The sequence below is a fragment of the Chrysemys picta genome, chromosome 3 (genome assembly GCF_011386835.1).
Source record: "Chrysemys picta bellii isolate R12L10 chromosome 3, ASM1138683v2, whole genome shotgun sequence".
NCBI classification, from domain to species: domain Eukaryota; kingdom Metazoa; phylum Chordata; order Testudines; family Emydidae; genus Chrysemys; species Chrysemys picta.
Window position 1 is genome coordinate 71,580,789 of NC_088793.1, and position 21,919 is coordinate 71,602,707.

Here is a 21,919-nt window from a genome sequence, read left to right on the forward strand (position 1 = left end):
TGTAGGAAGCCCTTTGCAGCCCTTCTGTCACAGCCATGTTCTTTCACCAGCTGGGAGTGCAAGGGGTCTCTGCTCAGGCTCACCAGGACTGTAGTCTTCCCCGCACCTTATGCCTGCAGAAGCTGCGTGTCACTGGCTCCACAGCCGTGCTGGGAGTCCTCTGCAGCTCGGCCCTCATGACCTTGCTCACCCACCCACCAGCCAGGAGCACAGGGGCCATTGCTGAGCAAGAGCTATTCAGCACCAGTGTGGCCTCCCCGACAGCTTTGTCTTCTTCCTGAGAGCCCTGTCCCAGTGGAACAGAGACCCCTGGCCAGGACCACAGCCTCATCTGCACCATGTACTACAGAGTCTTGGGCCCCTTGGCCATGCAGGGAGCCCCCTGCAATTCTCTTTTCAGCACTGCCCTAACTCCAACCTGCCCTTAAATTCCTGCAACTATAAAACTAAATATAGTTAAAAATAGAATAAAAAATAATTTAAAAAAAATGTACAATTGTCAAAATTACACACACACACAAATTCTGCCAAGCCTATTCATATAAATTCTTAAAAAATAATGGACAAGTTAATAATAAAGAATCCATGCCCAGTTAAGAGTTATCTCGCAGGGCTCATCTTATTAAAAGTAGCTCCTTTCACCTTTCTCTGCCCCCTAACTTTATTATTTATTTTTACCTATGGTAGCGGTAATTCTTGCTTCTATTTCAGACATGTCAGCACTCATCCTCTTGCCTTCTCCTGAAACAAGAGTTGACTGTCGTCCACGAACATCTGATAAACTTTCCACGCTGCTCCCGCGAGATGGAGGTAAACTCAAACGGCCAGGGTCACCCTGTTAAAACAGTGTTACATTTTCAATAGGGCTGGCAAGTGATTAAAAAAATCATGTTAATCGTGCTGTTAAACAATAGAATACATTTAATTTAAATATTTTAGATGTTTTCTACATTTTCAATTATAAAACAGAATAAAAAGTATACAGTGCTCACTTTATATTATTTTTATTACAAATATTTGCACTGTAAAAATGATAAAAGAAATAGTATTTTTCAATTCACCTAGTACTGTAGTGCAATCTCTATCATGAAAGCTGAAATTACAAATGTAGAATTAGGTACAAAAAATAACTGCATTAAAAAATAAAACCATGTAAAACTTTAGAGCCTACAAGTCCACTCAGTCCTACTACTACTTCAGTCAATCGCTCAGACAAACAAGTTTCTTTACATAAAATGACAAAATTAGAAAGGTCAAGGCACAAAACAAGATCAAACTAGCTAGAAACATACAGGGTAACAAGAAAACATTCTACAAATACATTAGAAACAAGAGGAAGACCAAGGACAAGGTAGGCCCGTTAATCAATGAGGGGGGAAAATAACAGGAAATGTGGAAATGGCAGAGGTGCTTAATGACTTCTTTGTTTCAGTTTTCACCAAGAAGGTTGGTGGTGATTGAATGTCTAACATAGTGAATGTCAGTGAAAATGAGGTAAGATCAGAGGCTAAAATAGGAAAAGAGCAAATTAAAAATTACTTAAACAAGTTTAGATGTCTTCAAGTCACCAGGGCCTGATGAAATGCCTCCTAGAATACTCAAAGAGTTGACTGGGGAGATATCTGAGCCATTAGCAATTATCTTTGAAAAGTCATGGAAGATGGGAGAGATTCCAGAAGACTGGAAAAGAGCAAATATAGTGCCAATCTATAAAAAGGGAAATAAGGACAACCCAGGGAATTACAAACCAGTCAGCTTAACTTCTGTACCCAGAAAGATAATGGAGCAAATAATTAAGCAATTTGCAAACATCTAGAAGATAATAAGGTGATAAGTAACAGTCAGCATGGATTTGTCAAAAACAAATCATGTCAAATCAACCTGATAGCTTTCTTTGACAGGGTAACAAGCCTTGTGGATAGAAGGGAAGCGGTAGACGTGGTATATCTTGACTTTAGTAAAGCTTTTGATACTGTCTCGCATGATTGTCTCAAACAAACTAGGGAAATGTAACCTAGATGGAGCTACAATAAGGTGGGTGCAAAACTGTTTGGAAAACTGTTCCCAGAGAGTATTTATCAGTGGTTCAGAGTCATGCTGGAACGGTATAACAAGGGGGGTCCTGCAGGGATCAGTTCTGGGTCCGGTTCTGTTCAATATTTAGATAATGGCATAGAGCAGACTTAAAGTTTGCAGACGATAGCAAGCTGGGAGGAGTTGCAAGTGCTTTGGAGAATAGGATTATATTTCAAAATGATCTGGATAAACTGTAGAAATGGTCTGAAGTAAATAGGATGAAATTCAATAAGGATAAATGCAAAGTACTCCATTTAGGAAGGAACAATCATTTCCCATTTTGTATGTGTGCAACTAACTGCCTAGGAAGGAGTACTGTGGAAAGAGATCTGGGGGTCATAGTGGATCATAAGCTAAATGAGTCAACAGTGTAACGCTGTTGCAAAAAAAAGCAAACATCATTCTGGGATGTACTAAAAGGAGTGTTGTAAGAAAGACATGAGAAGTAATTCTTCTGCTCTACTCCGCGCTGATTAGGCCTCAACTACAGTATTGTGTTCAGTTCTGGGCGCCATATTTCAGGAAAGATGTGGACAAATTGGAGACTCCAGAAAAAAGCGACAAAAATTATTAAAGGTCTAGAAAACAAGACCTGTGAGGGAAGACTGAAAAAATTGGGTTTGTTTAGTCTGGAAAAGAGAAGACTGAGAAGGGACATGACAACAGTTTTCAAGTATGTTGTTACAAAGAGGAGGAAGAAAAATTGTTTTTCTTAACCTCGGAGGATAGGACAAGAAGCAAAGGGCTTAAATTGCAGCAAGGGAGGTTTAGGTTGGACATTAGGAAAAACTTCCTGTCAGGGTGGTTAAGCATTGGAATAAATTGCCTAGGGAGGTTGTGGAGTCTCCGTCATTGGAGATTTTTAAGAGCAGGTTAGACAAACACCCGTCAGGAATAATACTTGGTCCTGCCATGAGTGCAGAGGACTGGACTAGATGACCTCTCGAGGTCCCTTCCAGTTCTATGATTCTATTCTATGATTCGCAGGAGATAATGGTGCCCACTTCTTGTTTACTGAAAGTGAGAACAGGCGTTCGTATGGCACTGTTGTAGCCAGCATAGCAAGATATTTATGTGCTAGATGTGCTAAAGATTCCTATGTCCCTTTATGCTTCAACCACCATACCAGAGGACATGCGTCCATGCTGATGATGGGTTCTGCTCGATAAAGACCCAAAGCAGTGCAGACCAATACATGTTCATTTTCATCATCTGAGTCAGATGCCATCAGCAGAAGTTTGATTTTTTTTTTTTTGGTGGTTCGGGCTCTGTAGTTTCCGCATCGGAGTGTTACTCTTAAGACTTCTGAAAGCGTGCTCCCTATCTCATCCCTCTCAGATTCTGGAAGGCCCTTCAGATTCTTAAACCTTGGGTTGAGTGCTGTAGCTGTCTTTAGAAATCTGACATTGGTACCTTCTTTGCCTTTTGCAGTGAAAGTGTTCTTAAAACGAACAAACAACGAATTGCTATAATATGAAATATATGGCAGAATGTAGGTAAAACAGAGCAGGAGACATGCAATTCTCTCCCAAGGAATTCAGTCAAAAATTTTAACACCACATTTTTTAAATTGGCATGGAAGCATGTCCTCTGGAATGGTGGCTGAAGCAAAAGGAGCATCCTTTGTTTAGTATATCTGGCACATAAATACTTTGCAATCCAGGTTACAAAAGTGCCATGCGAATGCCTGTTCTCTCTTTCGGGTGACATTGTTTTAATAAGAAGCAGGCAGCATTATCTCCCGTAAATGTAAACAAACTTGTTTGTCTTAGGGTACGTCTATACTTACCTGCTGGTTCGGCGGCAAGCAATTGATCTTCTGGGATCGATTTATTGCGTCTTGTCTAGAGGCGATAAATCGATCCCGGAAGTGCTCGCCGTCGATGCCGGTAATCCTGCTCCGCAAGAGGAGTAGGCGGAGTCGACGGGGGAGCCTGCCTGCCGCGTGTGGACCCGCGGTAAGTACCTTTAAGTTCGAACTAAGATACTTCGACTTCAGCTACGTTATTCACGTAGCTGAAGTTGCGTATCTTAGTTGGAACTGGGGGCTTAGTGTGGACCAGCCCTTAGCGATTGGCTCTGAAGTAGGACTGAGTGGACTTATAGGGTCTAAAGTTTTACATTGTTTTGTTTTTGAGTGCAGTTATGTAACAAAAAAGTCTACATTTGTAAGTTGCACTTTCACGATAGACTGCACTACAGAACTTGTATGAGATAAACTGAAAAATATAATTTCAATTTCTTTTATCATTTTTACAGTGCAAATATTTGTAATAAAAATAAAGTGAGCACTGTACACTTTATATTCTGTATTGCAACTGAAAACAATATATTTGAAAATACAGAAAACCATCCAAACTATTTAATAAATTTCAATATTCTATTTTTTAACAGTGCGATTAAAACTAATTGATCATGATTGATTTTTTTAAATCAAGATTAATTTTTTGAGTTACTTGAGTGAGTTAACTGTGATTAATCGACAGCTCTAATTTTAAAATAAGTGTTTCTCCAGAAGACTTAACAAGTGACTTCTGAGCTTACACCTGTATTCAGAAATCAGCAGTTAACAACAGTGATAAGAGAAATATCCCCAGTATATTTTAGTAAATACTTATAATGTGGTATTTTTAATTAAATTGTATTTTTAAACAAAAATTGTATAACCAATAATTATAGTATACACAGACAGCACCATATATGTTGTGATTTTGAAAAGCACTCAGCATTGGCCTAACTCTGCACTCACTAAAGTCTTCTGATTGAAGATTTACAGTAGAACCTCAAAGTTACAAAACAGCAGAGTTATGAACTGACCAGTTGACCAGATACTTTATTTGGAACAGGAAATGCACAATCAGGCAGGAGCAGACACAAAAATGCAAATACAGTTCTGTGTTAAATGTAAACTACTAAAAAAAAGGGAAAGCAGCATTTTTGTTCTGCATAGTAAATTTTCCAAGCTGTATTAACTCAATGTTCAGTTGTAAAGTTTTGAAAGAGCAACTATAACATTTTGTTCAGTTATGAACATTTCAGGAGTTACAAACAACCTCCATTCCCGAGGTGTTTGTAACTCTGAGGTTGTACTTTAGCTCTATTTTTCCATTGTAATATAAACTGTGGATATATTTTCATTATTCAAATACATGTCTACTTTTTTTTTTTTGATTCATACCAATCCCTTCCCTTGGTCTCAATGTCTTCTTGTAGCAATGAGTTCCACATGTCACTTACATACTGTTTATAAAGCATTTCCTTTCATCAATTTTAAATTTGCTGACTGAAGCTTTCACTGAATGTGTACTATGAGAAAAGAAATAGGAGCTCTCTGATTTATCTTCTTAGTATCACTTCTGATTTGGTATACCTCTCATGTTACCTTATTCCTCTCCTCCCTAAACTAAGAAATCCCAATCTCTCATTGGTTCTGAAAGGAAAAAAAAGACAAGACACTAGTGTGCCTCCATGCTTAGCTATGTATATGATGTATTTTGTCTTCCCCTTGCCCCCCCGAAGGAAGTCTCCTTTTGCTCTTAATTTCACCTTGACTTTCTCATCTTCTCTCTTTTTCTGCTCCCCTGCACATGCTGCTTTGCTCCTGCTCCTTCTACTCCTTCCCCGCTACCATGGTCATGCTAGCTAGCCGGCTGGCTGCCATTGTACTCTACTCTCCCACCACCCGCACTCGTATACCTTCTTGAGGAATCTCTTGGCTCTTCTCTCAGTGGTGGCCAACAACCCTGAAGGGGGCAACTGTTTACATTCCTTTCTACCTCCCCTTTGCACCACTAGGTCCTATGGAGACACCTAGACATGCTCCTTATTTCTATCTGCTTTTACAGATAAGCCTCACCACTAAAGAATTTTTTTGTAAAAGCAGCTGTAAATGGGGAGTCAGCATCATATGTTCTCCATGGACCATCAGTAAGTGCAGAGTGGACCATAGATTTAGAGATGCTGATGAACTACATTATCCTTGGGGTTACTTACTTACCGCCCTTTATTGAATAGAAAAGCTTATTGTTATGAAAAAAACCTCCTGTATTTTAGAGCAGTGTGGTTTTAATATAGTGATTTTATCCATCTAATGGCAATTTCATCATTGAGGCACAAGATTTTTTTCACTTGCTTACCGACTGCTTCGCTGAATTTTTCATTTGCTGTGCCAGTTTTGATTCTAAGCGTTTAATGGTATCATTGGTAGCAGTTCCTTGAAAGTCACTTGGTTCCATGTTAGCATCACTCTTGTTGCTGGTGTTTGTAGAAGTCATGTCCATGAACGAGCCTATTTAAAAGCCCGCCCCCCAAAATAAACATTTTTTCTATTTAAATCACTTCTTTGAAAACATTAAATCAAACTGAAATTCTTTAGCTACCCATTCTTATTTCCCCAATACCAACCTTATAATTTTAAAGTACATTTTTAAAACATTTGATAAAGGAAACTGCAGCACTGCAGTTTAAAAAACCAAAACCAAAACCAACCTCTTAAGAATATAGCTCAAAAGCAAAAAATTCATAACAAAATATTTTTCCTTGCTTGAACAGCAAGTTTACCCTGATCTTGAAGTCAAGCTTTAGCTATTAATCTCAAATCATTAACAAAAATCTTGGATTATGAACACGATTGGTAGTTTTTCTCCTAAAATCCATCATGAAACTTACTGTATAATGAAAATTTAAGTATGCTTATCCTATAAATATAACACTGATTTACAAATTGCAAGTAATAGATTTAAAACTTTATTTTCTTAAGTATGTTAAGTATGCTAAATATGTTTCATGTAGTCTGGCTAGAGAAGACCATCAAGTATATAACAGAGTTGATGGGATTTTGCAATAAAATGTACAGGTGAATTCAAAAGTACCTTATGTCCAAAATATTCTGTGTGCAAGAGAGAAATTTAGAGTTTGGGGCAGAGAGAAGAAGGCGGGTATGGACCACTGTAGTTGTTAAGTTACAAGAACCCAAGGGAATGAGGAAAACAGGGCAAAATTTCAGAAAGGGAGCATTTACATTTTTTTCCCCCATGCAAAATGCTGTGGGTCTGAATGATCACCAGTTTTGTGCACCAGGAAAGAATTTCTCTCAAGACAAGTTTGGTAGAATGTCTGGTGGGTATTTTTACCTTCCTCATGGCACCCTGAGGGCCCCTTTTTTAGGTTAATAGGAGGTAAAGAAAAGTTGTAAATTTAATCAGTGGAATCTGTAATTTCATCAAAATTTGATGAGGGTGTGTCCAGTGCAGAAGAGAGGCTCAAAGGGACCAGCTGAGAGGGGCAAACATGAGTAAGATCTGAGAGATGGCTATTGGACCCTAATAACCTGCAGGAAAAAAGGGAGACCCTAAGTCTTTGCAGACTGAATTTTCCTTCATGTTACCACCCTCATTCTCCATTGTGGGAGGAGGGCAAAGGGATTCAGAGATTGGCTGAACCCTAGGGATTAGGCTGAAGGAAGGAAGACTTGAATATTTGTTATGAGGCCCTTTACCACAGCATTGAACCAGGCATTTAGGCAGGGGTTTCAGGCTGCACTTTATAATACATTCCTGGATCTGTTTCATTTCCCTGCTTACCCTGTTTAAAAAGTGTGGGTTTTATTCTTATATTTATACAATCATACCTGTACTAGTGGCAGAGTTGCTCTGGCCTTCATCTGAATACTGACAAGGATACTGCAGAGGTTCATCAGCTCCTGGAAAGTACTGTGTAGAGAGTAAATTGTTATGTATTAACATAATTAATGCTTTCAAAGTACATAAAGCAGCAATAGAGGTAGCATACACCTCAACAGATCCTAGTTCTTTGAATAAATGCAGAGGGAAAAAAAAAGAATTTGAGAATGCTATGCTGTTTAACTGCAGAACCATCTGCAACAACTCAAGTCTTGCTTTTTCAGTAACACTCCTTCCTCACACCTCCCAAAAACAAAGCACACAAACCTATTTTTATTAAGTGCCTTCAGACAGATTTGTTATGTATTTTAAGAAAAATGCAGCATAATGGAAGCCACTTACAATAGCGTAAATCAGGCAAGGTACAGTTTAATTCAGCATAAGGATGGGATGATACACATTCTGTTCTAGTGGATATTAGGGAGTTTTGTCAGGGAAAGTAAGTTAGCAGTTAAGAAGAGAGCGGATGGAAAATGGAACCACATATTGAGAATAAACCCTCTATGGCTTAATGGCACAAGCCATTCAAACACTCTTTGTTTAGCTTATTTAGACACCTGGTAGTGCTCACTACCTAAAAAATGGCTAAATTTCTGTGAACTTGATCACCAATATGACTAATACAAACAAATCTGTTGGGGATAATAATAGAAATTTTAAAATAGTTTTTATTTGCAATTATTTTTGTTCACTTGCATTCAGCGTAAAGATATTCAGATTGGCACATGTCTGAATAATACATGTGCTACCTCTATGAAGAACATTTTGTTTGGTTTAGCTAATGTATTTTGATTGATTTGTATTTCTGAAATTTAGCAAAACAAATAAATACTGTTATTCTTCAGGATCAGATTTCTGAAGGAAATTAAGTTGAATTAGCAGTGATACTGATGAAGATAGGTAATACACCCTTAGATAGAATCTGTTCCTGAAGTTTGCAAAGTTACCATGCAAGTGCCTATTTTTTCCTTAAAGCAGTGGTCTAAAAGTGGGGTGCGGCAGGAAGAGCACTTTTCGGGGGAAGGGGTGCTTTGGCAGTCCGAGCGGCTTTTTTTTTTTTTTTTTCCAGCAAAAATGGTAGAGCCGGCACGGCAGGGGGTGCATGTTCAAAAATTTTTTACTGATAGGGGTGCGCGATCAAAAACGCTTGGAGACCACTGCCTTAAAGGAGCCAATGAAGGTCCTGAAACTACAGAGCATTATCAACATCTCAATGCTCATAAAAATGGCATAGAAACTAAAATAGTAAAATACTTGAGTAACTATAACTTTGTAAGGTCAAACCAGAACATCTGCAAAAAACCTCACATGATCCTACAGCCTGTAACAGTTTTTAAGAGTCTTTTCAGCAAGTCGTGTGGTATAAGCGTTGAGGAAAAATCTTTAGGGACTGGAGATACAACTTAGAACAACAGATACAACACTGGGCTCATGGAAGGCAGACCTTCAAAAGCCAATACTACAACATAACCCGTTTAAATAATTTACAGATTAAATAAAAAAAAAAAAAAAAAAAAAAAAAAGCTATACCCGCATCAAATGTGTCATTATTTTGACAATTTCTTCCATGGAAGGTCGTTGTGAAGGATCCTTAGACCAACAACGAGTCATTAAACTCTCAATAGGTTTAGGTAAATTTTTGATCAGCGGTGGCCGAGTACCTATAATTAAAGTTAAACAAATCTTAATTTATATATCAAACTATTCTTGAAAATTCTGTCATTGCCTGAATTTTGTAAACAACTTATTTTGCTATTTAAACAAACTCATTAAAGATGCATGGTAACTATCTATTGTCTGGAGAAAACCAACCTCCATTTAATAATAATAAAAAAAAGAAGTCACCAATCATTTATTCTATTTTTTCTTATTTGTTTATATTACATACTCATTAGAAAATTACATCTAGGTAAGCATAAGTAAAGAGAGTCGTCTTTCAATAATGCTCCGAATGCACTATATGTCTGGTCAGTTTATGAATATATTTAAACGACAAGAGGAAAACAGAAAAAATAGAAACAGCAGCACTTTAGATAGTGTTTTCCTCACCTAGCTTCCCCTGCAGACAGAGTGGAAAATTTAACAACAGTGCTTTACATCTTCAAACTAATATTTATATTATCGTTGCACCTAGGAGTCTCAAGTCATGGACCAGGATTCCATTGTGCTAGGTGATGTCCAAACACAGAACAGATAGTCCCTGACCCAAAGAACTTCGTCTAAAACAAGAGACAATAGATCGATACAGAGAGTTGGGAAGATACAGGGAAACAATGAGACAATACTGGTCATCATGATAGCCAGTGATTTCAGTACAACAGTAGTCTAGCTGTTGTCAGGTTTTTTTATAGGTCTCACAGAAAAGCAGAGTTTTAAGGAGAAAAATGAGTTAGCTTAGTGGATCTCTACAGGGAATGTCTCCTAGATAAATGGCTGGTTTTTCAGAAGTGATGAGCAACAAGATCTCCTAGTAACGTAATCAAATAAGCATTTTTGAAAAACCAAGCCAGTTATTTAGCACTTAGGACACAAACTTTGGGTGTTCTGGTTTGAAAATCTTAGCTAGCGTTACATTCAACTTCAATTTTGGCCGTTTTATTTTTTGGAGACAGGTGATCTGTATCTCACTCACTGCTCACTCAGGATGAACGGAATACTTCACTATCACAACAAAAATAAATTGATGGTTGTTCTCCCTATTAATTCATACATCATAATTATATGTAGCACTGTCAGTAAGCACAGTCTAACAGACAAGAAAGAGAACCAAAAATGAACTTGGTCAGAAACAAGAGTGCTTAAGTATTAATTATTAATGACAACACAATCTACAGTGAGATATCAAACTGCCACCTACTGAATAATGAATAATTTTGCAAAGATGAAATAATTAATAGTGTTACATGTCAAATATACAATTTAACTTTAAATGCACCAAAATGAAAAAAAAAAATTCAACTCACCATTGTGAACTGCCCACATTATGCGGAAAGCTGGACCACCAATCTCATCAAAAGGTTTCCTACGGGTGATCACTTCCCAAAGAATAATACCCCAACTGAATACATCACATTTTTCACTGTAATTGCTACCTGGAAAAAAAAATCATCAATATAATTTGTCTTTCCTACATGATATGTGCCTACAAGTTTAGAGAACTAGCTATGTATGACTCAGTTTTCCTTCAGAGTAGAATATCTTTTTGTTTTTCACAGACAGAAAACAGCAGTCATAAGTCCATTCGACACCAATTTTTTTAAAACTTCTAATTTACCCAGAGTAAATCTGAAAAAAACATTTATAGAAAACATTTGTGTCAAGGTTTTAAAAACCCTTTTGCTATTATTGCCAATATGTTTAACTAAGAGCTCTCTTTTTTGCAAACTAGTTCCTTCATAAAACTTATAAAACACATAATGCTTAGGACAGTCTTGTTCTGAAATATCAAATGTGATTTTACTATGATCATCACTCTCTCAAATTCAGCAGTCAAAATGACAATGAAATAATATCTGTGCCTCCTTTAAATCTTTCTCCTAAATTCACTTCTTCCATGATGGCCACAGTAAATTGGTCATCATTCACCATCTTCTATCATTTTTATATTTAAAAACAAGATGTCCTTAAAAGAACCAGCAAGATGTTCCCTTGCCTATACTAAGTAACCATGTGATATCACTGTATCTCTGTTTTCATCACCACAATGCCTCCCTGTTTATTATCCTCACTCATTTTGTCGTGCCTAAAGTTTAGTTTCAAGTTCTTTGGGGCTGGGATTGAGCCTTTCTAGGTGTCTCATGAAGCATACAGCAGATGTTGGGTAATATAAAATAATGAATAATAATAAAGCTCAGAGAGGGAGACGAGAGACTACAAAAGGATAAATACTTTGTTAATTAGAGAAACCCATGAATGTCTTAAATAGACATGAATGATAAACAAATTCAAGATATAAAGTACATAAATAACAGTCAGCACTATGAATTTATCCTTTCTGGTCAATATCTGAAACAAGAATGACATTAACTACGTAATAAAGAGTCTGTTCTGTTTTCTCAGGAAACATATGGAAAAACAATCTAATAATTTAAAGAGACAATTCCTATATAAAGAAATTCTGTATAGAAGACACCATGTGACATAGGATAGTGAGATATACATGCTGCACTACAGCTTGCACAACTATTTTACTACTGGAGACATTTACATTTACTTTAGAATGACATTTATTCTTCAAAATAATAAAAAGGCAGGTATATAAAACTCTAGGAGCCTGGACACACATTTAATATTGCAATAAAACCCCAGCAGCATTGAAGTAATTATTTCACAAGGAATTCTGACAGACTGCCATTTACAAAATAAAAACCTCTTTCTACTCTTATCATTCTGATAAGAATACCTTCAGTTTTCTCCAAAGACCTATCAAACAGATATGAGAAAATTTAGATATTGTTGAGTTAGATGTAGATTGGCTTACGTTTTGTTCTGATTTTATTGTTGATATCTGAGGTAGTAATTAATGCATATAAATTGTTAAAAATTAAAAATTTTAACATTGGTTTAATAAAGTTGAATGACCATTGTATTTCAATATATTAATTTGAAATTTTACATTCCACCATTTTCAGACATAAGGTATTCAATCATTTTGTGTAATGTGTTTCAATGGTGCCAATACAAATTTTGGGAAACAAAAATATATAAAAATTGCTGTATAAAAGGCTTGCTGCAGTACTAAAAGCAGGAAATTTAGAACTGAAATTTTACATGTTCCTACTTAGTTGAATTTATGGACTGGAGAGTCACTAAGAAGTGGATGACTTAGCATTTGCACTGGAATTCCTAGTAACAGCAAGGCTTTTAAATGTAGCCCTTAATCCAATTTAAAAATCAGGATTTTCTTTGGGGTTATTTTTCTTTTTTAAAATCAGATCTTCAACTTTTTTTTTTTAAAAAAAAAAGGAAAAGAAACTAACTTCTAGTGGTAAATGAACGCTAAGAATAAGTTTTGGCCAATATCTGAAGTGAACAAGGAGGTATGCCCAGGGCAGATTCTGGTAAACTGATACCTGTAGCACAGAAACGGACATAAAATTGCCAGTTTTAGGAGAGAGATTAAGGACTGAATGACTATGGTGATTTAACTAGAGGCCTAATCTATACTTAAAATTTAGGTTGACATAGCTACATTGGTCAGGGGTGTTAAACTGATCCCGGACCAATGTAGCTTTGTTGACCTAACCCCAAGTGCAGATACAGATGGGTCAATGGAAGCAGTCCTCCATCAGCATAAGTACCCGCAGGTGGTGCTTCTGCGCCAATGGAAACACCCCTTTCCATCAGTGTAGGTTATGCCTACACTTCAGGGTTATGCTGGCATAGCTATGGTGATGTCAGTATGCCACATTAGTCTCAGTAGCATAGACATACTCTAAAATGTTCATGCTCAGAAGTCCAGAACATCTGACCAGAGTCTATGGATATTGTTGTGGAGAAGCTTTAAAGGCAGGTGGTTGTCTGTGCTTTTTTCAGGTGGCTACCCAGACTTTCTTTTTACAGTATTATCAATTTGATACTTTTCTGGAAAACTTAATTCACTATTAAGACCTCTAGGGAAAAAACAAAACATACACAAAAAACCTGCTCTAACCATCCACAATTAAACTTTTAATGAAACTTTTACTCACTCACCGGGGGGCAAAATCAGCACCAGTTAATCACTGGTCTGAATGTGGTCTGATGTGCATAATGATCGAGCTATTCCCCTTTTAACCACACAGTAATTACACAAATCCTTGTGATTTTATTGTATACCATCATTGGGCTTCCCCACCATATGCCAACAAATCGCTTTTGATTCGTCTCCCCACTTAAATATTAAATACAAATTATTTTTTTAAAATTAATTATTTATAGGGTGAGAGGAGAAGAAGAGGTGAACTAAACTTCAAGGGATAAGGAAGAGAAGGAAGATATAGAGAAAAATGGGGATAGGTGGAGTTACAAGGTAGGGAGGGATCAAAAATGGAGGTGGCTATGCTTGTTTGACAATATACGTGGCGAATTCTGAAGACCACAGCGAATCAGAATATGGGGTGAAAGGAATGACAACATATTTCAGTGTAATAAGAATTTGGGATTATTTTGTAATCTCAGAAACAACAATATCCCAGGATGGTAACTCCAAACAAGATGCATAATTTACTGTTACAGTCTATTTGGTTTTGCCATTTGTGAACTCCCAAGTATCAAGCTTTTCCCCATTTGTGTGAATTCCTTTCCTGAAGATACTTGTACAGCAGTCTTTGTCCCTAGTTTTTAAATGTAAATTAAATACCCCCCCCCCAAGTTATTTTTAATCTTTAAAATTTATTTCTATATTTTATAATGCAATTTAACAGAAACTATGCATGTAAATGATGCTCTCACAACTGATTTCTTATATCAATAATTCAAAATAATGTCCTTAAGTAGAGGAATACATGTCAAACTGTACATTATTTTGTTACCTTCAAAAACTTCAGGTGCCATCCAGGCAGCACTTCCCTTATTGTTGGTCATGTGTGTTTGAATATCACAGGCTGTACCAAAGTCACAGATTTTTAGAACTGTCCCCCCAGCTACCAACAGCAAGCTGTCAAGAAAATCCCAAAACATTTTTTTTATAGAATTCAGTTGTCTTGGTACAATAATAAAACATTACTATTTTATTCCAACAACTTTCACTTGAGGCCTTGCTTCACAGTACAGTATAGTAACATGGCAAAACTTGTTCATCTAAGTATAAATATATTCTTAAAAATTACTATAGTAAATCAGTAGGCTGTGACTTGCTAATTATGATAAACTGCAGAATTTTAATTTTTAATCTTTATAGCTCTATTTGAAATATGTTTAAATAGAAAGTTTCTTTGGAATAATTATTTCAATCCACTAAGCACCCAATGGAGACAAAATTAGCCATTTATATGCCGATTTACAAACATTTTATATAGGCTCTGCAGACAGGAGGCCAGCCATCATGGCTGCTATCTTGCCAGAAGGGGAATGATCAGGACTCCCATTAGGGCCAGCCAATGCTGCTTTTTCTTCAAATGGAAGGATTACCTATGGATGAGCGTTGGGGAAGGAAAAAGGCACTGGAGCATCAAATGCAGGTTCTCCTGCAAAACAATGCAGGCCACTTGAAGTAGACCTCAACGCCTTTTTAATTTCCCCATTCAGGTAACCAAGTCCCTACTAAAAACCCACTTCCATGATATGGGGCAAGAACAGGCTCTATGTCTGCATAACATGCAGTACTGAAAACACGATTCGTGGTACACAAAACAATCAGCGTGTCTTGATTTTATAACAAATTTAAAACCCACATAGCGCAATTACTTTATATCTAATAAATAAAAGGTATCAATTAAAGTTTTCCTCCAAATCCACTGGAAGTAACAGGATAAAGAGAAATCCCAAGTTGCAATTTTAAGAAAAAAAGGTTTAACTCTGACTGGAAACCTACTTTGGCGGTTTCAGGTCCCTGTGAATTAGAGCCTTTGGTTTCATGCTGTGGAGATATGCCACTCCTTGGGAACATTGTAAACACCAACTCATTGCATGTGCAGCAGTATAATAAGGCAGAGGCTCAGCACCATGCAGCACTGCAAAACAAAGGCACAAACTAAAAAGAACTTTATTGCATATTACCATAGAAACAATGGAGTTAACAACATACCAGTAACAAGCTCTATGACATTCAACTAGTTATTTACACACATTCTTTAGCGTTGCTGTTGACATCTCTTTTTATATTGTTGAACTTTATATATCACTATTAATGGAAGTTACCTGAATAGTGATTTCCGAAGTTTTTAAAATGGTACTTAGTTCATTAGCAAATATTTATACACACAAATTCTGCCACTTCATTGCTAGTTATAAAATAAAGTCACTCATTTTCAGCTGTATCTGGTGTGGTCGGTATTAAATGATCACTCAAGAAATTGACAAGAAGCTGGAGGTGGTCACTTAAAGTCAGAGATTTTTACAGGGAAAAATGAAAGGAGTCACAAAATTTAAACCATTTATTTGCTATCAAAAAATTACATGATTAAAAAGTGTTTTTAAACTATTCTGGTTGTAAAATGCTCTTTAAAACAAACATTAAGCCCATTTTATATTTTTAAGAAAAGGTTCTCCTAACACTAACACTGCAGGGAGACATCATGTTTAAATGATACTCACCATTGTACAGAGAACCTCCTTCAGCATACTCCATAACAAGACACACCTTTGGGGGAGGGGACAAAAAATAGGGATGTTTTAAAGTGCAGTGTAGGGGCAGATAATAGGTTTTGTAATTTGAAAAGAAAGTTCTTTGAGAGGAACGGCAAAGTGTCCATAATTGATACATTGATCTATCAGATGCAGAATTAAATTGATGCTTAGATCCTATTAAAGGGTAGCAAAGAGGAGAATGCATCACTGTATACCCCCTTAAGGCTTCAGATTACAGTTATAATGGATTTACTATAAGAGTGGATTAGAAGAGATTAACTAAAATTGCCAATTTTTATTAAACCAGAATAAATTATTATTTTAACCAATTTAATATCCCAGGCCACTAATAATATAGGTCTACATTAGCCTACCATGTTGTGAGTTCAAGCTTTCATATTTGTCCTGCTACAGTACTCGCTGCATCACCTGAGGCATTTGTAGAGTTATCAGCTGTTGCAGGGCAAAAACAGAATCCTGACCTTGGCAGGTAAGGTATATATACATACACCCCAGGGCCACCCGTGGGGGGGGGGGGGGGGAAGAGAGAGAGAGAGGGAGGAGAGAAGTGCAATCCCTGGCCTGGTGGCGGTCTGGGTGTTCGGCAGCTGGGGGCCCTTCAGTGCTGCCGAAGACGCGGAGCGACTGAAGGGCCCCCCGCCGCCAAAATGTCCCACGAGCCCTCGCCCGGCGGTGGTCCGGGTCTTCAACAGCATTTCAGCGGTGGGGGGTCCCCTTCAGTCGCTCCAGGACTTCAGCAGTGGGGGGCCATTCAGTGCTGTCGAAGATGCGGAGCGACTGAAGGGCCCCCCGCTGCCGAAATGCCACCGAAGATCCAGACCGTCACTGGAGGAGTACAAACGCCGCAGCTCCCCTGCTTTGCCCCAGGCCCCCTGAATTCTCTGGGCGGCCCTGATATATACCACACTAATTTCTTTGCAATCAAAAAAAAAATCAGTATAGGGAGAGCAAATGGACAAGATGAAGTGTGAATAGGTTTTTGGAGGCTACACTTTGCTTCAAGTAAAAAATTAATGTTTAGAAAAATCAACCCATTAATAAGAAAACCAGCAACCATTTTAGAGACACAATACTAAGGTGGGTATATTGGCTGAATGTATTTCTTGCATTATTGCTCGATTATAGTGAGCGTTATTGGGGTGACAAAAGCTGGAGGATTACAACTTACTGGATTCAGACAGGCTCCATATAACTTGACAATATTAGGATGGTTCACACGTGACAACTGTCGAAGCTGCAACACAAAAGTTCACCACTTTTTTTCAACCACAAAATACTTCTAGTTACCATTTAGTTTCATATACAGAGTTAACAATTAAATGAACACAAAATTATTTACATAGCCTGGTTAGATAGGGTAAAAAAGTTGATGTCTTAGTTTACAACCTAATTTAATTTCACATACTGTGCCTGAATTTTAAAATTGGACCAGCCTATAAAAATCCAATGCTTAGGGCACTAGCCTAGAACCTGGGACCCTGGCTCTGCTACAGACTTCGTGCATGACCTTGGAAAGACAAATCACAGTTTTCCTGTGCCTAAGGTCCCCATCTGTAAAATGGAGACAATAGCACTCCCCTGTCTCGTAACAGATTATATTAGCCAGGCAGACCTATTAAAATGGGTCAGAAAATGTTATGACTCAAATCAAATTTTTAATTATGCATGTTAAGAACATAATTAAGTCACATGCTTCAAGGCCAGAGTGTAAGCTGATGAACAAGCAGATCATCCACTTTCCAAGTGCAGCATTGCACAACTAAATATGGCGTTCTGAGGATTTTGCAATACTTCTGTAGCATTGTTTATTGGCCACAATTGGAAGCAAGGATACCTGACTTCAGAGACAAATGGTCTGAATCACTACAGAAAATCTTATGGGAAAAATACTCCCTTTTGCGTTAAAGAGAACTAATGTCCACAAAAATGAACTATAAAATAAATTCTACAAGTTAACATTTATGCCATCCAGTTATGAGAAAAAATTGCTTGTAGTAATTGATAGTAGGCATATGTGGATACACCCACTGAAGAAATTAAGAACCATTTTTTATTTTGCAAGTTGGCAGAAAATCAAACCAAGTGGGAAGTTTTGGCTTTCGCAGACTTTTGAGGGAGTTTTTAATAGTACCCTCTGAATTTCACTATTCAATCGATAGGGCACATGACCCTATCTTCCTAGAAATTCTTTATATATAGTCTGAAGTGATATTAGAACAGAACTGAATCTACACAGTGCAAGAACTCAAAATGTAATATCTTGAAACCAATTCAAAATAATTTCTGAGGATTTTCTTTCTTAGATTCTCTCTCACATAAAGCCCAACCAAGACGAATTACCATTCAACCATGTTTAGATTTATGTGAATGTTATTCTGCACTCACATAACATGGCAATGAGCACAGTATAAATATTCTTTTAACAGAGAGATGTATTATAAATACATTTTTAGTCACAAAATAGTATGGTTAAAGGAACTGTAACACGTTAGGGATTTATTCTTATTTTACTCCATATATCCTGGGCATCCTAGATTTTCATCTACTGTGTTTTAAATGCAAACAAACAGAACAATGGCATAATGAAGTTCATTGAAGTTACGTAGTATCAACATTCAATCCTAGAATGTTGTCTCTCCTTTAGGAAAAGTACGAATTATGTGTGAGGCTAAATGTCTAGATCTTAAAAAAAAAAAAAAAAAAAGGAGGTGGAATGAAGAAAATAAGGGATTTGTTCTCAAATAAATAAGTTACATGTATTTTCTAGATTTTTACAATTTTAATTAAAAACTACTACATTAATGGAAACATAAACCAAACTTTTTCATAGCATGACCCCTCCCCCAATGTTAACTAACACTGAATGAGATTCTCACTCCCTCTTTGTCTCTCTACACGGATTAAAAGGGCTGGAGTGGCATAAAGAAGCTCTAAATACCCCAGATCTGACTGGGAAGAATTCCTTCACTGCAGGAACTGGGGAAGACAGCCACAGGCCATTCTCCGAGGACCCTCTTACAAGTTCTGGTGGAGAACGCGTGGCTGGTGGCGGGGTATGTCAGTAGAAAAGCCATACCACATTACTGGGGGGGGGGGGGGGGGGAGAACAGGTACTATGCTTGATCTTAGCTCACAGAGAGCCGAGAAGAAATCCCATAACTTCTTTTCAAGCAAGCTTACTGTACCTCCACAATGAAGGCCTTTCTTTCAGATTCACTTTCTATTTGTTTAATGGCTACATCTTTTCCTCGCCATTTTGCCTTGCAGACCACACCAAAGGCTCCTCTTCCAACAACCTAGATCAAGATAGCAAGGAATACTGTAGTTAAGGAAACAATTTCAGCTTGCCCGTAGCACTTCACAAATATTTAAACACGTTACACAGCATCAAAAATTAAAAATTTAGTGTAAAGAAATCAGACATATGAAGTGAAGTCCAAGTTTATAACGGAACTTTAATTTTATGCAGTCATAAAGAACAGCAACAAATTCTAGGGCTATTGTCATAAATGGCATAAGGGTTCTCCCATAGATCACCTACAGGGAAAAACAGTAAACTACATACATTAAATTTTTCACGAAATATTTATATTGCATACAAATTTGTAAAGTTACTTACTTCACACAAGAGCTACTCAAAAAGAACCTAGGAAAAAGGAAGAATAGTTGCTTCCCCCTTATTCTTTTCTTCATCCTTCCAATGCAAAGTTGCATGTATTCTAACACTATGCTGAAGTGTAGTAGAAGACAGAGTAAGGGATACGTCTCTTCCCTCCACCCCCATACTTTCAATACTGAGATTGTCAGATTAATGAGAATTTATACAGTCATTTCCTTTAACACTCTCCTTCATGAGCAAAATGTGAACTAAAACAAGTTCTCTCCATTTCAGTTGTTTGCCTCCAATTAACCCTCTAATGAAGCCATAATACTGAATTTTAACTTTTACTATTATTTCCGTAAGAGTGGGTAGATGATATAATCCTGCACTTTGACTTCACTAAAGGGGGTTAGACAGAGATCCCTACATTTAGATTTCAAAATACTTCCCATTATAAGAGATTCTTGAGTCTTTTTTTGGGAGAAGCTCGAACATCTCCATTTTTTGGAGCAGGCCCTTGAAATTCAGCAGGGGGGCCCCACTAGGAATAGAAATGTCTTTTCTGGGACCCATCCAATTCTATTCAGGTTTGGCGGAGATATAAACTGTTGAAAAGTTCAATTTCCCTTTTCTTGCTCGCATTCCTCAGGAAAATCCCGGAAGCATGCCAAAATAATAACCAAACATGAATGCTCTGATTTATGGCCAAGCCTGTGCTGTCACCAAAGGAGAGGATGGGAGGTGCCAAGGTAGCTGTGTGTGTGGGGATGGCACACGAAGGGCCATCTCTCCCACATGGGGCAGCAGCTCCTCCCATACATGTGATGTGGGGTGCAGAGAGACAAAGAAATGGGCTGGGCAACCACCACTCAAACTTAACACCTGGCCCAGCCGTCTATCCCAGCCTCCTGGATCACAGCTTTCTGCTGATGCCAGCTAACACAGTTAATCCTGTAGTTCAAGTGGTAGCAATTTGTGCTGCAATGATGAAGGCCAAGGCTTCAAATGCTATGCATGACTGGGGTTATTACAATTACATACAATAGAATCTGATCTCACCATTTGCCTTAAAAAAGAAATTAACATTCATTTTTATTTGTAAGTTGCAAAGAAATCAAACACTACAAAAAATTTTTGAAATTCAAAGTAAGTTTTCTACAGAAAAGTTACTTCTACTACATTGCATAAAGGCAATAATTTCTATTTCTCATATCCTTATTAAATGCAAGGCCTTATTACTATTAATGTTACATAAAATACACAAATTACTATGTAAAGAGTTTAATGATTCAGTGGAAACAACTTTTGGAAATTCCTGATTTCTCAGTCTTTCTACGCTGCATACATTGGGTATAAGTATATACCAGCAGTAATAAGACATGTTCAAAGACTTAACCATCTCTAGTATTTTACTTGGTGAGCATGTCTTGGAAAAAGGCCTTTTAAAAGATTTCTCCTCTCTTTATCCTCTTCCACTTCTCTTTTTTGTTGCTTTAATGCTAATTTACACATTTGATGGACACCAACTCGAAAAAAAAAATCATTGTCTGAAAATGTAGACAGTATAGTTACAAGTGACCCCTATAATTATTGTAACCTAAGTTCCCTGTAAGCTGCGTGGCTGTGAAGCAGCCTATTTAGCACTGCACAGGCGCTCAGGGAACCCGCCCAGGGACCTGCCGCGGCCAGGGGAGGAGCACCCCTTCCCTAGCCCCCAACCGACCGTGGGAGGGGCGCCCCTCCCCTGGCCCCCAACTCAGCCTGCGGCACGGCCAGAGCAGCCCGACCCTGGAGTGGCCCGGCCCCAGGCACGGCGCAGCCTGACCCAGGCGCGGCGGTCACAGCGGCCCTCCCCCAGCCCAGACCTGCTGGGGCTGGGGGAAGGGCACCTATCCTGCAGCCCCAGAGCTCCCACGGAGGGGAGAGGTGCCTCTCCCCCACAGCCCAGGTGCTGCTGTGGGGAGAGAGTACTGGGGGGAGTCCTCTCTCCCCGACGTAGCCCCAGAGCACCCTCCTGCACCCCAAACCCTTCATCCTTTATTAACTGCAGTGTCTACAAAAGAAAACCCACAAGACATCAACTTAATTATGAACTTGAGGACTGAGTGGGGGTTTAAGAACACACAAATCCATACTTTCCCATGGAGTTTCCTTTTCAAAGAGTAATTGTATACTAAGGCTTACTTGCTCACATCAAAGAGTCTAGTGAATACGCAATTAACATCTAAACATTCTGTGGAGTATTCCTAAAACAGATATTTCCCTGCTTAGT

At 37.9% G+C, this 21,919-nt stretch overlaps 1 protein-coding gene across 4 annotated transcripts in view; it reads right to left on the reverse strand.

Moving 5' to 3' along the window:
• Nucleotides 1-21,919, reverse strand: part of MAP3K7 (mitogen-activated protein kinase kinase kinase 7) — a 61,117-nt gene that overhangs the window by 29,400 nt on the left and 9,798 nt on the right. For all 4 annotated transcript variants that reach the window (XM_005299734.5, XM_008165544.4, XM_024103073.3 and 1 more), the window contains exons 2-11: nt 19,232-19,342; nt 17,215-17,280; nt 15,993-16,038; nt 15,271-15,409; nt 14,270-14,394; nt 10,721-10,849; nt 9,288-9,418; nt 7,706-7,787; nt 6,213-6,364; nt 679-835 (exon numbers count right to left, since the gene is read on the reverse strand). In XM_005299734.5, the coding sequence (XP_005299791.1) occupies nt 679-835; nt 6,213-6,364; nt 7,706-7,787; nt 9,288-9,418; nt 10,721-10,849; nt 14,270-14,394; nt 15,271-15,409; nt 15,993-16,038; nt 17,215-17,280; nt 19,232-19,342 (1,138 nt within the window). The remainder of the gene's footprint in view (nt 1-678; nt 836-6,212; nt 6,365-7,705; nt 7,788-9,287; nt 9,419-10,720; nt 10,850-14,269; nt 14,395-15,270; nt 15,410-15,992; nt 16,039-17,214; nt 17,281-19,231; nt 19,343-21,919) is intronic.